At 44.3% G+C, this 12,500-nt stretch overlaps 1 protein-coding gene across 1 annotated transcript in view; it reads left to right on the top strand.

Annotated features, from left to right (window-relative positions):
• Positions 1-12,500, top strand: part of phf21b (PHD finger protein 21B) — a 62,799-nt gene that overhangs the window by 45,398 nt on the left and 4,901 nt on the right. Inside the window, exons 5-11 of the mRNA XM_035527749.1 lie at positions 6,832-6,924; positions 8,323-8,676; positions 9,813-9,947; positions 10,270-10,321; positions 10,416-10,492; positions 10,885-10,939; positions 12,453-12,475. Coding sequence (XP_035383642.1) covers positions 6,832-6,924; positions 8,323-8,676; positions 9,813-9,947; positions 10,270-10,321; positions 10,416-10,492; positions 10,885-10,939; positions 12,453-12,475 — 789 coding nt within the window. The remainder of the gene's footprint in view (positions 1-6,831; positions 6,925-8,322; positions 8,677-9,812; positions 9,948-10,269; positions 10,322-10,415; positions 10,493-10,884; positions 10,940-12,452; positions 12,476-12,500) is intronic.

Here is a 12,500-nt window from a genome sequence, read left to right as displayed (position 1 = left end):
TAAGACAAGAAAGGCAATCGCAAGACAAGCACTGTGAAACGTAACGTGATTGCAGCAGTACACCTCACAGCAGGGCACATGTACATGTACATGAAATCAAAGTAAATAAGATGAGAATAGCAGTTATGCTTTCATAATATTTGAACACAAATGCAAAGATCAGGCATGCGATGATGCTGACAGTCATACACTGAGAGTTTATGAATATCTTACTTCAAACACATCTCAAATGTGCAATAATTACATCGTTATAATTGATGGACACTTAATTGCTTTTGAACAAAATTAGCTCTGAAGTTTCAGTAAGAAAGCAAAGACTCAAAACCTTGGTTGGTCTTGGTTATTTTGATAAACACTTCCTTTATATCTAATTGTTTTATGGCTTCTGGAAGGTTTTTAAGGCAGAGTCTTTATCACCTTTAACAACAGCTGGGGTCGGCTCGGCCTACGGCTGGCCGGCCCTGTCAGAGTGGCAGGGGCGAGGAGTGCGGCACGTCGCGCTTGAAGTGGCAGCCAGTGGTCATGCCATCCCTGACCTCCGCTGAACACGTCTTAATCACAGTTCACACTGGAAACGCCCCCACTGCGGCAGTTAGTCCTCTTTTGTTCCCAGTTACATACTTCTGCGTGCACACGCACGCATCTACATACAGCCGTCTTTCCGGAGATTGCCGGACGCTGCTGGCTCCGGCCGCGACTTCAAGCTGCTGGCCCTGTGGCCAACGAGCGAGGCGGGCTGCTGCTCGTCACGCCAGCAGGCGACAGTCGCACGAGCTCTGCTGTCTACTGGCATGTGCGAGTTACACAGCTAACGGAACTGCCCGGGGCCTGCGTGTGCGCAGAGGGGTCAGTGCGGGTAGAGAGGCTCTGGTGTCACGTTGTGACTGCTGTTTTTTAGCCCCTGTCCTCCGACTACTGTAACTCGTGCACTCGGGTCTTTATATATACTCTGCGTTTCAGGACGTCGGCAGAGTTCAGTGGTGTGATCACACCAAGGCGAGAACTGTGAGCATCAGACATTTTTTCACTTCACTTGGTGCATTCAGTGCGATCATAGTGACTTCACACATCTGTGCCATTTATGTGTGCTGTATGTGTGGATGTGTGCCTGTCAGGTGGAGGTGTTTTTCATTTAGTCAGATATAGCCAGGACAATCCAAGACATAGCAAATCAGTCACACTGTATATTTTCAAAAGAAGGAGCAGAGCAGAGTGAAACACAAAATCCTTTCTGGTCTGTCTGCTTGCAATTCAGCAGTCCTTTCACTGGGGTACATCTGGTCAAGTATTCTCTTTCCTGTAATAAAAGTTTCATTCCTAGATGTGATTTCCATTCAAGCCCACCTGCTCAAGTTGGGGAGGGTGTAAGCATACACTCCTTGTTTGACGATGGCATTCTGCTCGTTCACATTTGGTTGCCCCCAAGTGGCTGTCAGCAGTACTGCATGCCGCAGATCTGTGGAAGAATAAAATCGTTATATACTGTTTGCTGTCATAGAGGTGCACAGTTAAGGAGATATTGTTTAAAACAACTGTTTCCCTCTAATACTGAAAATTTCCGTTCATTTGGAGAAATACACAGAATTATGTAATCTGGTTGACTCAAATTCTAATTAACTTTCAAAGTTAAATAATTAGGTTTGTAGTTGTCTGTTCTCATTATCACTGTCTCAGACATACTTTTGCTGGCTTTTGCAATATAGTATCAATCATCAGACTAATTGCATATGCTTCTAGCAATTACAAACAAACCCACGCCACCAGGTTATTTTTACATTACATTTGTGTATACCCAATGAAGTAGAAAAAGACTACATGTGTGGGTAAAAACTGAAATTATACAAAATTATACAAACTACTCTAAAAACCTGAGCCTTAACAGTGCTGAAATTAGACACCTCTCATCACTTGTGTTTTTGAAGAGCACAGAGATTAATTTTTATTGGAAATCATATGGTCTCTACGGTATGGTCTTGACCTCAATACTATTATATGGGGCTGAAAAGAAGCTAAGAGCCATATTTTGAACCATATTTTGTGCAGTAATCACTGAAAATACTCTAGTCACATAAAACATGTGATTAGTAGTTCCTTTTATTGACCCAGCAAACTGCATTTCCCATTCTTCCTGGCTGCCACTTCCTTACTCCTGGAATAGGCTGAGCCACATTCTTGCAGAGGATCTTATCAGGTTGTTGCATTTGTGTTCCAGGGGTTGTAAGGAGGCCAACCTGAGCAAGAGAGAGAGCAGTGAAAGCCTGAGGGAGGCTGCATCTGCCTGCTCCAAGATTCAATACCTTTGGTTTAGTGTTTGAACAGCTTTTGGTTCATTCTGCTTGATAGTAGATTTCAAGTAACTTTGATCTTTGAGGGCATTTCAGTTTTGCACTGAAATGAATCAAGAACTCGAATCTTTGTTCCATTCCCTTGATCCCTCAAAAAAATGTCCGTGTTAAGCAGCCCATGGCCACGTGATATCACACTGCATAGGGACCCAGCGGAAGTCACTTGAAACAAAATAATGTCAGCTCCTGTTACATCCTGCGGAGTGGCTGGCCTATGCAGGCATGCACGGCAGGCATGTTTCTGTGGCCTGCTCCAGTGATTAGCTGTCACAGTTCACAGCTGACGATGGGGAAGAGGAGGTCCAGGCTTCCAGAGATAGAGAGGAAGGTGTATAGAAACGTGGCCATGGCAGGGGAACCTTCGGTCCTGCAAGTGAGAGAATGGCAGAAACGAGAGAACGAGAGATTCTTAGAAGTGAAATGTGCCTGTTAAAGTAAACCCTCTCTCTCTCTCTCTCTCTCTCTCTCTCTCTCTCTCTCACTCTCTCTCTCTCTCTCTCTCACTCTCTCTCCAGCCACTGTTCCCTCTCTGATTCCCTGCTTCTTCTTCCCAGAGCTTGTCACTAATGCATGAGAATACGTGTATTAGATAACATGGAGAGTAGATAACAAGACCCGAGGCCGACAGGCGACCCGGACTCCTCTGCCTGCCTCGCTCTCAGTCTAAAGAGATAAACGCCGGCCCTCTGTTCCACTCTCTCCTCTCTCACAGTCCATAGATCAGAACTCTCAACAGCATCGGCTCCCTCGCCTTAATATAACCTGAGCAATATACAACAAGGGATCTGCCGTGTGCCACGACATGTGCACAGCGGTGATGGATAAACCAAATGCTTTACGAATCAAGAAAAAAGGGGGTCCGGCTGTAAAAGACGTTTCAGATGAAGGTTTCGGAGCTCTGTTTTCTGGGTTTGAAGAGTTGCGGGTTGTGCTTGCGTACATCTCCACGATGCACAGCCTGGGAAGCTAAAGCTGTACTGGGTATTTTTGGCACAAGTAAGGCGACACCTGAGGCCAGGCTGAAATGTCAGCGTCTGAAGGAATAATGCCTGCCTCCTGAAAGGCTTTTTCAACTCAGTGAGTGATGGAGAGGGAGTGAGGAAAAGAAAGGCTAAAGTCTTCTCTTTCTCCCTCTTGACAGCTGTGAGGGAGGAGACAGGGGACAGGGCTCGATGAAAGACACGCTTAAACCTGCCCCCCCGCCCCCCTCAAAATGGCAAGTGAAATTGGGTGCAGTCAATGCGCCATCAGGGAGGTTTATAGCTCAGTGGGGTTCAGAAAAAAGACCTCATACCTGGATGGAATACCTCCAGGAATATGATGCCGTGTATTCCTGGCCTTCCTGGCCACCTCCCACAAACATCTTCACCAAGACTGAAAATGGATTAGAGAGGGCTTCTGGGGGCAGGGAGTGTCGCACGGTGACGTCCAGACAGGCCCAGTGGCGTCACTACTTTTTTTAATTCACTACTTAAAAATAAAGACTGAACAGGAATAAAACAACTCCAGGGTTATGGCACTCTTACTCAAGAGGAGGCCTAAGAGAAGGTTGGTGGGGTTTGGGGAGCAGGGGGCAGCAATTACGAAAATGAATGTCCTCATGGAGGGAGAATTTTCATCTCGGCTGTTGCCATGGGAACGGGCCTTTAGCCCCCCCCCCATCCACCCGCCAACCTCGCTCCCTCAAACCCGGCCTTTCTCTTGGCTTTTCATTAGAGGGAAGGGGTTTTACAGCAGGACCGAGTCTGATTGGTTTCATGTTTTTAAAAGAAGGAAAGATCATTTTTTTGCTCGTTGATTCTGCAGAGGGCAGAGAAGGCCCCCCAAAAAGAGCAAAGCTCACTGGGCCAGAGAAAACCAGAGGAAGAACATAACCTTTAGGAAGACACGAAACTGAATGTTTATAGAGTAAAACAACTGCACATCTGCAGTTATTCAAAATGATCAATTATTATTATTACACTTAACAGATTATAACTGCCAGTCACACACTATACTTTGAGAGAAAGAGAGTATGTTATTTGAGTCCTATGTCAACCTTTCACTTGATATAAGCCTATCACTATAAGGTGTTATAGCATATCATTATATTAGGTTTGGGAGTAAATCAACAGCGTGAGCTTGGGTGATGTGGCAGGCCAGAAGAATTGTATTTCTCTCTCCTCATGAAAGGCTGACCTTCAAGGGCAGCTGAACTGGTCCAATACAATCCTGTTCCCAATATTTCATGGCGATGCTTCTGTCAAACAGCCATACATACATGCCATAGAATTATTCATGTACAGTCACATACTCTCAAGGCATTTCTGACTTTTGTATCAAGCCTTGTATCATCAACTGCACCTAAATGTCACCAGGAAGCACAGATTATTTCTTATAAATATTATCTGATCATACTGAACATGTGTATATTCATACTGACTAGTGCTACAGTGTAATGAGTTGTGCCTAACAGCGCCAAGTGTAGAGTTAACATTCAGATATGGTGGTACTAAGAAGGTCTGACAGATTATGCAGTCTTTTTAATTAAAGATAATGTAATGTTTTTTAAAAAAAAAAGGTTTATGAAAAGGAGGGTCTCTCTCCAGGGCTTCTCCGCCATGCTAATAGCAGATCACGTCTCCTGTACCACAGAAATTTCTGTTTGTGAGTGCATCGTTTGCCCTGAGCGTGGCAGACCCACTGCCTTAAGACTCATGTCTCGCGATTTCACGTCATGGCCAGTGGCGGAGCCGCAGACGAGTTGTTGCAGCTAATCTGCTAATCAGCTCCTGTCCGCCAGCACTGTTGAAATTGGCGACGGAGAAGAGACCGCAAACAAGGAGAAAGCGTTACCGCAGAAACGTGAGACTGCGCTGGAACAAAACATGCTGTGCCAACATACTTTTAAATACACGTGCTGTGAGCAGTAACTAATGCAGGCTTATATTTGCTGCTTGTCTATAGGATTAAAAAAAACCCATACTAATCTGAATCTGAGACGTATCTGAAGCGTAACAGAAAGATCATACTGTTAATAATATGAACCGGAGACATGTTTAGACTATTCAGTCTGCATATATGAACACAAATGTCGCTCACATGTGAAGGGAAAACAACAAGGTGATATTTTTAGCTTTAGACTATAATTATTTTAGACGCCAACTTTGAAATGTGGGCAAAGGCTAGGCTGCTCACCCACGTTTGGGTGATTAATAAAAAAGTCATTATTAGTTTAAGATTGGGGTTGCTACGCCAGCCCCTCCCCCTCACAGCCTTGCCCCAGACTGCAATCTCATTTCACTCACTGGAGATCATTAGTCACCTGGCAAGGGAAATCTCCTTTGAGGGAACACTATATCAGCACTGTCGAAATCTGCTACCCACCCAACCTACAGGCTTTCAGTGCTGGACAGAACATCTGGAGCATTGTTTGGGGGAATACATATACATTTTTGTTGGTGAATTATTTCTTCCATGTCAGAGATGCAGGACACCTCTTCTAAGTGCCTGTTTTTCAGTTTCATTGGCATAAAGAAAATAATATGTACGTAATTAATAATAAATATTAGTATACAGTATATTTGAAAATCTTGCACGCAATTCATTGCTCTTATCTAAATAATCAATGATTCCTTGAGCAACCACTAGATTAAAGTGCTAATTAATCCTAGAGTTGTTTTAGCTGCAGCAAAGCTGTGTATATTGCAGCTAATGTGACCCTTTCTTGTATGTAAGCATAACTGGCAACAGGTATAACTATAATATATTTCTCTTACCTTGCTGCCTTTTAGCAATTGTTCAAATAACAAATTTATTACCAAGTTACCTAGATTAAATAAGATGGATTGCTGAAATAATTGACAAATGAAAATAGAAACATGTGGCTTTCTGAGGAAGTCAAATTACCCAAGACAAACAAGTGGTGAGTGTGCTAGTCCCTGAGCAATGAGCCACTCAACATACTCTGATACAGTCGATTAATGAACTCGATTCTGTTTCCTGTGTCCTTGTGCGGCAGATTCATTTCAGCATGTATTCTCGGAGGTGAGCCCTTCCCGGAGTGACGAACACAAGAGGGCATTTTCTTTTCAGTATCCTCTGTGGCAGAGGACTTAAAGAACACATTCCCAGATCTTACCCTGCTTGCTTATTAGCATTGACCCAGTAGCTGTAACAAGCGCTCTGGAGCTCCTCGACAGCAGTGAGCCGAAGACAGCTAAAGGGAATTTTATCCGTAGCCGCGTTTCTGGACAGTGTGGTTGCTGGATGACGATGTGGTAGATCCAGTTTTCAGAGGTGCTGCTACAGTAAAAATGTTGTTTGGTCTGTATATGAGTGCTGCCATTTATTCGGGCTGAAATAGGGAAAACTTTACAACATGCATTCACTTCTTCCTTTTTGAACTTTTAAAACTGTCGATTAGAAACACATTTTCACAGAAATATACATTTTGCTGTTTTGTGTTTAACGACAAGTATTAACACAGGCTATATTCCCCTGACAGATGCTGGGAACCTTCACAGCAGTTCCCATAAAGGTGCCTCAGGTCAGCTCTCTTCACCGGCTGGCTGGGCAGTCGCCCACTGTGCTACCTCAGGTAACACACACACACACACACACGCTCACACAAACGCACACACTGCAGATAAAAACTCATAGTCCTGTCCAACCTCAGGTGCCATATAAAAATCAGGTTACATACCTCCTTTGATATACAAGTCAATAATACACACTACAAGGTCGGCCTGATTCCATTGCTTCTGTGCTTTGGTGAAGCTAGACTGAGAGCTTCTGAATTAGCTAGCCCCCCCCCCCCCCCCCCCCACACACACACACACACACACACACACACACACACACACACACACACACACACACACAAGAAGACTGTGTGTTACTAGAGCATCTCTCTGTTCAGCAGACTATGTCCCAGATATGGTAAACACTCTCAAAGAACACCAGGCTCACCACAGAGGGATGTTCTAAACCATGCGCTCTCGACTATTCCTGTAATCACTGCATACAAACCCACCCACAGCCTACAAATGTACTGGAGCAGACAGCGTAGAATACTTCTCAAGCAATATCTAAACAAAACAAACATAACCACAGAAAGCTGGTATTAAACATACACTTAGCCCTAAAACAGTCAGCAGTCCATTAGAGCACATGAGCATTTTCAAGTGATTATCCTGAGATATCGCAAGGCTAATCAATCTTTAGGCTTCTAGTGCGCGCTGCTTTCCACTTGGGCTTTGGATGCTATTAATCCCTGCTATAGTTCAGATCATCTGCTTTCATCAGCGGACATCAATGGAGATGATGATATTTGATAAGGCCACATGTGAGACTCATTTGGTGCAAGTACCAGTGACACCACAGAGGGGCAGTACAGCCCCAAGCACAGGGCACTGTAGAGCCCTGCAGAATGACTCATACACACAGGCCAGACCACAAACTGTGCAAATTAACACAATCACACAAAACAAACAGACATTTTGATGCTCTGTTTGCAGTCTCTAATCTTACACAGATGCATCTTTTGATTTTCTTTTTTTATAAAACAATGTAGTTTATTTATTTTTGGTCAGGGGGATTTATTTAGTTAATTTTGTGATGTGTTTGAGATCTGTTGTTAAACATTTGTAGCTAACAGCTGTAGTCTTTCGGACCTCTGCTGATCTACTGAAATACAATGAACTATACTTGGCTTTTCTCATGTACTTTCATGTATACTGACTGTGTGTTTAATAACTAACTACAAAAGAACCTTTCTCCAGGTGTTATTTTCATTCTGGCAGAGGGGCTGCATTGGCAAAATGTAAATGTTTAAAAAATGAAAATGTTAAAAATGTTACCTTGTTACCTTACCTTGTCTCCCAACACCACCTTTCTCCTAAGCTGTTTTCCTTTTTTGGAGTGTAATATTAGTGTTAGTGTTCAGAATTCAGTGAGCTGGCAGTGAGCGAACACTTGATCCCTTGCCTTCTAACAGGTAAGGCCAAAGACCCTGATCCCAGACAGCCTTCCGCACAACCCATGCCAGGAACAGCAGTCTGGCCAGCCCGTGAGCCTGGCACGAGGCACCGCCATGGTGAGCCCCAGGAGCCAGGGCCCAGCCCTGCCCGTCGCCAACAGCACCTTCAGTCCGGAGAGGGGCCCCGCCAGCCGGCCCGACAGCTCACCACCCCCACCGCCCCTGCCCAGCGTCTCCGTGGCAGCAGCGGCGGCGACTAGCCCCGGCGTGGCTTACGCCATCATCTCGGCTGCCTCACCAGCTGGGAACGGTGTAGCGGCCGTGAGTGAAGCTGTGAAAGTGCAGCCGTTGCTCTTCAGTCCGGACAGTAAGGTATGGGGCCAGCCAGATTGGTTGTGGGTCTACCTTACCGCTCACTCCTGGATCATCTTATAATGAAAAATTCACCCAGTGGTGACCCCAAAACTAAAGTTTCTTCCTCTAAAAGTCCTCTGTGAGCTTCAATGATCCAAAGGGTGTATGTGACAAGCATCCAGGAGGCTGACTCAAATACAGGTTCTGGAGCCCACATGGTTATCACTGTGGGGCAGAGGACCATTCAGTTCAAGATAAAGAAGTCCTGTCATGCTTTCCTATCAGAGTTCATTTACAGATTACTTCTACCTGCTAGGTCGAGCTCATTAGGCAGTTGGAACAATGTCAAAAAGTTTATTTTCTGAACCTATGCTACCCACCTCTGCTGTAGAGGCACATAAAAGCCCAAATGATCAGGTAGTCTGCTATCCTAAAAGGCAGCACTACATAAACTTTTTTACAAATGGTAATGAGCTTCTAAGCCCAAAGACTTGAAACTGTAATGCTTTCGGGAAACTGCTCCCTGATAAGTCAACTTAAGTTTGCCAGGCTCTGGTACGTGACAAGAAAATCTTTAGGACACCCATGCAGCTCAGAACGACGACTCACCTCTGCATGCGAGTCCTGCTGGAGTAATTAATCTCAGAGTGGGGTGAAAAATAGGCTTGCGACTCACTCGGGCAAGATTGGTGAGGCTCATTATGATGTCGTTAGGAGAGAGCAGTGGTCCACACAGCCACAGGTCACAGCCGACTTTCAATGCTGACAGTTCCCTCTTACTTCCTGTAGACAGCACTGAAGGATGATGTATCCAACACACAGCAATACCACATTTTTCACCTTTCACTATCTGCAGAGTTCATAGTGGGAGTGGCATTTGTAGATTGACATGAATGTATCCCACAGATACTCCAGCTAGGTTGCAGAGCTGATTTAACTCACTGGCATGTACTGAGACAGGGCGGCATATTTACTGTCAGTAGATCTTTTAGGAGGTTGCACATTATCAATAGATGTCTAGCTGTGTAATATCAACGCTTTGTTTTGCTTGCCTTTAAAAGACTGACATTAATCTCATGAACAGTAGTACACAGCTCCCTGGTGAGCTTTTAGCCCCATTTCTTTGACAAGTTTGTGTTTCCTTGTGTTTGCAGGTGATAATTATCCAGCCGCAGGCTCCCAGCAGCTCACAGACGTCTCCGGGAGCCCAGGCTGAGAGCCCCTCACAGGATCCCAGCCCTGTTCCCTCTTCCCCACACAAGATGAAGAAGAAGGAGGAAGACCCAGAGGTAAGTGTTCTGCGTCTCAGGAGCAGTCAGGAGCAATGAGGGCTGACACATCGTTGGAATGGCTCGGCAGAAAGAAATTAAGACAGGTAGCCCCAGGAATGAACCGCATGAAAGCATAAGCTCTCTGAGTCCCAGGGAGCTTGGCACACGATTGTTTTGCTTGTCCTAACACATCTAGACCCTTTGGTGAAGCAAAAGACCTGCATCATTTTTGTTGGATTCTGTCTTGGAAATCTTGTAATCTTGGAAATCTTGTAAAATACTGTTACAAGGCACTACCTCACATGCTCTTTCTACATCTACATCTCTTTCCACCTTGTAGAAAATTGCCTTCATGGTAGCTCTTGGCCTGGTCACCACTGAACACTTGGAAGGTGAGTTCAGGTCTGAAACAGCATTCAGTTACAGAGAGGTAGTCACCAAATTTAAGCTTGTTTCTTAACCAGTGTCGTCTTGTGGATATGGCAGAGATCCAGACCAAAAGGCAGGAGAGGAAGAGAAGGAGTACAGCCAACCCTGCGTACAGCAGTCTCTTTGAGCCAGAGGTACTATAGCTTTCGCTTTGCTTTATATGTAGTTAGTGGTAAGAGTCACATAACCATCAGATCTGCGTACCTTAAGGGAACGAGTTCTACCATAAAGGCAAACTTGGCCAACGAACAGGAAAGTAACAGAGCACAAAAGCCCGTAGTTAACATAAGCATAGGTTCCACTGCTACCTGCAGAGCAATTTTACCCAAAGTGCACAAATTGCACCATACGAGTACACTCTGTTCTACGCACTAGAATGCACAAATGTGATCTAATCAAGCACTACATGCCTTGTTTTGTCCAGTAGTTTAAACAGAACGAGAGGACACAAACAAGCATTGTTGATTTCTGTAAATTTGGTGAACTCGGTTGAAGAGCTAAAAGTGTCTCTTTCTTTGCTTTCCAGCGCAAGAGACTTGCATCAAATTATCTGAACAACCCGCTATTCCTATCAGCAAGAGGTAAAATATACTCCTCTTCTCATCACACAACACAGCTGGGGTAGAGCTGACAAAATAATGCATAAAGAACCACCCACACGCATGACCCAGTGCATGCTAACACACACATACACACACCCCCACACACACACAAACATGGTGTGACCCAAGCAGGACCCAAGCTCAAATAATGCAGTGTTTGTGCACTGAGAAAGGCAATCAGCTTGTTGCAGTTTTAGAATGTAGTCATGTCTGGCATAGACTACAAATGAAACACCGCTCACAGCTATTTCCTCATACAGTCCCATTTCCAGTGTTTGTCTCCAGAGGAAACAACACCCCTCCCCCCTGCACTGCACTCCAGTGAATGGTCCGGCAGTCTTGTATTGTGCCCACTTTTATATACCTGAGCAATATCTTTAGCTAATTACGAAACCTTTCCTGAATCAAGTGTTTTTGAACAGGGAATGCAGGAAAGAGTGTTTTGCAGGTGTGCCCCTGGACCGGCTGGCACACACTGTTCTCAGGCCTACCCACTAGCTCGTAATCAGCCAGTAACAACAGCACTTCATAAACATCTATATGCATCAGCTATGACAGGCTAAATCTGTGTTCAATTGGATTGTTGTTGGGGACACATTCATTGAACAGCCTCGAGAGCTAAAGACTGGTACTAGCTTGTGCTAAGAATACTGGCCTTATTCATCAAAGTTGTATACGGTCAAATCTGACCAGAAGTTTAATTAATGAGCTGTTTCTCAGGCGTATCAGTACGAGCTGTAGTATTTTATCAAATGTTAAAAATGATTGTTTTGATGTTAAATCATCATATGGAATAGCTATTATCAAGGTAATGACATGATAAACTATAATAAAATTAGAAATAATAATAATTGTGCAGTCATTTTAAGCATATAAAATATTAAAATATTTTGAAAAATGCCAACAAGTTGGTGGGTACTTTGACATGAATTCATTTGGATAATTTACTTTTCATAAACGTTCATAATTTTGCAGGATTTTTAAAGCTAATTAGGTCTTCAGTAGTAACTGAAAACTAAAAGACAACCACTGGAGTTTTTTCTGCTAGTACTGCTGACTTCCCAAAGCCTTTGCATCTGTCTCGGCTTCACTAGGATGGCTTTGCTTTCCCCTCGGTGTTTACGAGGATTCATTAGGGATGTGTGGTAGGCATATGACACAAAGGCTGAAGAAGAGACTGTTGCGTGTTTCCATGGAACTGCAGCTATTTCATCCATTCAGTCGGTGCTCATATTGTTATACAACACTTGTAAGTCAGATGCAGTAATTCCTACGTTATTCTCGGAACTCAGATCTAAGCTCAACGGCACGCAACTTTGATGAATATGGGCCACGATGGGAGACTGTGCTGTAAAGTGACGTACCTTGAGCGTTGTTGTCTTTGTGCTGAGCTCTGCAGCATGGCTATAATTGTACATCTAACCCATGAAAAATCCTGTCTGATCAATGTGCGAGCTACTAACCTATTGTCTACTTCCTATTCATGCACCAGACTCTGAGGATCTGTGTTGGAAGGTATGTAGCCAGTCTCAGGATTCTC

The sequence above is a fragment of the Electrophorus electricus genome, chromosome 7, assembly GCF_013358815.1.
Source record: "Electrophorus electricus isolate fEleEle1 chromosome 7, fEleEle1.pri, whole genome shotgun sequence".
NCBI lineage: Eukaryota > Metazoa > Chordata > Actinopteri > Gymnotiformes > Gymnotidae > Electrophorus > Electrophorus electricus.
Note: the sequence above shows the minus strand (reverse complement) of the source record. Positions and strands in the feature narration are given on the sequence as shown.